The sequence below is a fragment of the Priapulus caudatus genome, unplaced genomic scaffold, assembly GCF_000485595.1.
Source record: "Priapulus caudatus unplaced genomic scaffold, Priapulus_caudatus-5.0.1 Scaffold1742, whole genome shotgun sequence".
Lineage (NCBI taxonomy): Eukaryota > Metazoa > Priapulida > Priapulimorpha > Priapulimorphida > Priapulidae > Priapulus > Priapulus caudatus.
In genome coordinates this window covers 11202-15650 of record NW_014578803.1, presented here as the reverse complement: position 1 = coordinate 15650, position 4449 = coordinate 11202, and the positions used below count along the sequence as shown (strand labels likewise).

General features: G+C 45.4%; 1 protein-coding gene across 1 annotated transcript; it reads right to left on the bottom strand.

Moving 5' to 3' along the window:
• Positions 1 to 1524: 1524 nt before the first annotated feature.
• On the bottom strand, positions 1525 to 4443 carry LOC106817488 (mitochondrial fission process protein 1-like). Its single transcript, XM_014822155.1, has 3 exons — positions 4352 to 4443; positions 3543 to 3670; positions 1525 to 2978 (listed from the first exon to the last, which is right to left on the bottom strand). The coding sequence occupies exons 1-3, from the start codon at positions 4413 to 4415 to the stop codon at positions 2610 to 2612; spliced, it is 561 nt and encodes a 186-aa protein (XP_014677641.1). The 5' UTR covers positions 4416 to 4443; the 3' UTR covers positions 1525 to 2609.
• Positions 4444 to 4449: the final 6 nt, after the last annotated feature.

The following is a 4449-nucleotide window of genomic DNA, read 5'->3' as shown; positions in this document are numbered from 1 at the left end:
GGTTACGTTCCGGTATACCGGACCGTACCCAGGGTACGTTCCGGCTGTACCCTGGGGGACATAGACCCTATCAGCCGTAGTAATAGTAATACTAATAGTAATAACTAGGTAAATAAGGGCTTCTGATAATTTCCTGTAAATGCCTTTAAAATGGTCCGCTGCAACACACAAGTACTAAAGTAATGATGTTCTGTTTGTTTTGTTTCCGCTCAGCAAATCCTGATGATGAGTGTACGGGCGCAACCCTGCCGCCGCCGCGGACGCGTTGCGCGAAGTGTTTCCCGACTTGACGTTTGGCGTCAATGCCGAGAAACCAAGTGATTTGAATGCACCCTCGTAAAGAGAGCGATGGCACAGGTCAGCACAGCACAAGTCCAGTTTAGGCACCTTATGACATTAGTCACCAGGTGATGCAGAAAATTACAACTTTAAATCAAAATTACACTGTAGAGCTTCTACTGGGGTGATTGCGAGACCAGTGTGTAAGAGGTTGCGGTGGCACTATGTGTAACAGTGCAGGGTTATAGATGACCTCTTTATCGTTAACAGCGGCTAAGCGGCAAAACGACCAACAATTTGTGGCAGGAAGGAAGCTTTTCATTTTTCTTCTCGTTTCAGAGGTTCTAGTTTTGTCCGGCATCAAGATGGGTCCTCCGCGAAAGCTGAAGTTTCCAGAGGGGGAGGTGCTGTTAGTAAGAGTGAAGGTGGCACTGCAAGAATAGAAGAAACCATAACCATTGCTGTGTGAGAGAAACCATAGGATACCACAGGGAACCATTAGATACCATAGAAAACCATAGGATACCACAGGGAACCATTAGATACCATAGAAAACCATAGGATACCACAGGGAACCATTAGATACCATAGAAAACCATAGGATACCACAGGGAACCATTAGATACCATAGGTTACCATAGGATACCAGAGAAATCATAACCGTTGGTGTGTGAGAGGTCAAGACTACGATGTAATCGCATGTACCATGAACGTATGCATGTTATGCGTTCACGCATGTTAGCATACACTTTGGCATACATATGTTCGTGGACATTACCCCTAGCTGCTGCAGTCAGTGCAGTGTAAGTCGTATGCTCTTCTTTGCTTTATGTAAATCAGTCATTCATGTTTTGCCAGCATAATATCATATATTTTTTAGATAGAATTTAAATTTTAGATAGAAACCACTTCTTTCCCAATTATATAATCACTCAGGTACTCTGATTCGGTAAGATATGACAAGTATCACTTTTATTCTGCAGTATTTTTGTACACATATTTTTCGAGTAACCTTTAGCATGCAACGTTATTCTTTTTCTCCCAAGTGCTGCATATGATGGAAGAGTGCGAAAAAATAAGTTCTCTTCTTGATGTTGTCAGCCCATATGATAAAGAGCAACGTTTCCAGTAGGGGGCACTACGTGCACCCAACACTTTATATAATGTAGGAATTTCTTTTATATGCTCCTACTCTGTGTAAATTGCAAAGAAATATGAACAGATTATATACTATTAAATGACGTGTACTTTTTCGATAAAGAAATTTATTTGTTAACAATTCTCGTAGGTAACAATTGTATTCAAAAACAAGCTGGCCCCCCAAAACAAGCAAGCACCCCCAAAACAAGCAAGATATGTTTTTGGCACATGTATAATTATTACTATGAGATAAGAATAAACTTGACCTACATGACTGTGGAATGAAAATTCACATATATTTATGCGCCTTGGAAATTCAACAACAAAGTAGTTGCCTATACAAAAAATGTAGTAAAGCCATCTAAAATGGGGAAAAACGCAACAACTATTACTATAACAATTGCTAATTCTGTAAGTGCATCAAAATCCATCTGGTGTATAACTAATGTAAATATAACATACATGTATAAAACGGATACAACAGCACCACTGAGGAACGAAAAACGTGCGGGCACATCACAGCAAAACAACACGTAGGCCTACCGTTCTACCTTACTACGTGGATAAAAAAGCCCTGTAATATGCATTCTACACAAAATAACAGGCAAACTCGCTTAACATTTGAATTCGTTAGTTGCCATGCCGACCATACAATAAAGGTTAGACACATTGCGTGCATCCACCATTTTACCAAATGTTCATCGTACCACAATCTGCGCATGAACGCACGTGATGCTCGAACCATTCCAAGCGTTTCCCAAACACATTGATCACACTGTCCTTTTGCGTTCGGCACAAAACGTGTAATGCACGTCCACCCGCTTGCTAGTTCTACAGGTATAGCTCCTCCCCTCCATGTAGTGGGAGGGAAGCGGCTACATCGGTAGAGCTACCAATTTGCAAGCTGCTTACTGCATAATTACCTATGCGAACAATCCAAAACGCGGTTCTTCCACCGAGGGCAGAGCGACGTCTTTCACTCCGCACGAAAAACATTTTCGCGCACACCCGCCTGTTCGATGGACGCTTACCGTAGACAACCTACACAGACGCTACACTTCCAAAATGTAGTTCTAACCCCCCCCCTTCGAGGTCACTCACTCCGTACAATAACATATACAAATGCGGCACTCGAATCGTCCAAAACGTAGTTCTCCCCCGACTCCCCCCCCCCCATCCCAAGAGGTCGCTCACTCCGCGTCGGTCGACCGCAGTATCTCAGATGGCGTCTCGCAGTCGCGTGTGTGGTGGACGACCTTCGTCTCAACCGGCCCGATCTCGTACCACCTCCGCACCGTGCGATTCATGCCGTAGTCGACCGTCCGATCGATCGGGTGTATGATGAACGGGATCGCCGCGAGACCGACGAACGTTGTCGTCCACTTTCGCACGCCAGGTGGCAGCGCGGTCGTCTTGCGCAGGATCAGCGCTGACCCGGCGCAGATTCGGTTGATGGTAAAACCCGGAATGGCGACGGACGCCAACCCCTGCCAGAGGAAGGTGTCGAGGACAGCGTGTAGGATTTTCTTGTTCCGCAGAGATTCGTCCGGCCAGTTTGTCTGGGGAGGAAAAAATTCACGATAGGGCCGTCCGTCACCTGCATCGTCGAATCGGAAAATTCGTCTGCCCCCATGTTAGATTTATCGCTGCAGAAGCAGCTGCAAACACCACAGACTATCAAGAGTGAATGAAAAGAAAATAGAAAAAGATGGCTAACCCATTTTGCCTCGGGGGTGGGGGAAAGCCATGTGCACGGTGTGTTGTGGGAAGGTGACCGTTTCAATCTGGCATCCAAACTCGCCACTAACGTCTTTTAGCGATCTCTCCCACCCGTCGTAATTCGCCTATTGATGCTTCTCGATGTGCTCATGAATCAAGATCAAGACTGCCATTGACAATGTCATCCATCTACACTTTTCTGGGGGAGGGCAACCTCCCCCCCCCCCAGCTATAGCTCAGGTATATTTACTGCTTAACCGAGACATTTTTTATGGATCTCGACCCTCCCATGTAAAGCAGGGGGAGGTGTAGCTCTAGTAGTACTATAGCCAGACGAACAAGGGCTATAGTACTAGAGCTCGGGGGAGGTGGGGCCACCGCGTATACACTACATGGATACATACGATTCTAGCTTCGTTGCCCTTGTGCGCGGCGTCTGCCGTCACGTAGGTGCAGGCGACCGCGTAGCTGAAGCGCACTGCATTCACGTGAACCAGGGCCCTGAACGCCTCGCCCACCTCGTTCGCGTAACCTGCAACGCAATCGCACACCTCCCTCGTAAATAATTGTCTTTAAAGTCCAAGGGACTATATATCGAAGAAGGACCTCCGATTAGAGGGAGAGTTAATTTTACAATTACCCAAAGAAGGAAGACGATTCCAATGTGGAATGACAGATCTGAAGAAGGGAAAAACAAGGGATCCTTGGAAGACGACCGATACAATGTCAAAAGCAATGGTCACGCTCCGATGATTGAGTTAGAACTATATGAATACTGAATAGCTTCCTTTAACAATAACCTCATAAAGATTAGATTTCAAAGTTAACACAATCCTATGGTTTGGGACCCCAGCCCTCATTTTCGCAAATGTGCTAAATTAAGCGGTGCTAAACTAGAATTGGGCCCAGGTGCACCCATAGGGGGTCCATAGCCACCCCAGGCAATTAGTACAGTACCAGACAAGACAAGGGGCAGGGGACTATAGCATTGATTTACATTTAGCATGTAATGTATCATTGTATGAATTAGCTCTAGTACTATAGCCCGCGTTATAGCCCGCGTTATAGCCCGCGTGTATAGGCCTCTACTATTGAACGCGGGCTATAGTAGTTAGTACTACTACTAGAGCTATGTATGAATCATGAATGTAACAGTGACTCGAGGATTACTGCTGGAACGTCTACAGAAGTATACACAAAGTTACAAACTCACCTAAATATCTTACAATTGTGTCCCTGAAGATGTCCACCCGCTTCTCACCCTGTTCCACTTCCATAGTGGCAACAGAACCCCAATACTTTATCTTATCT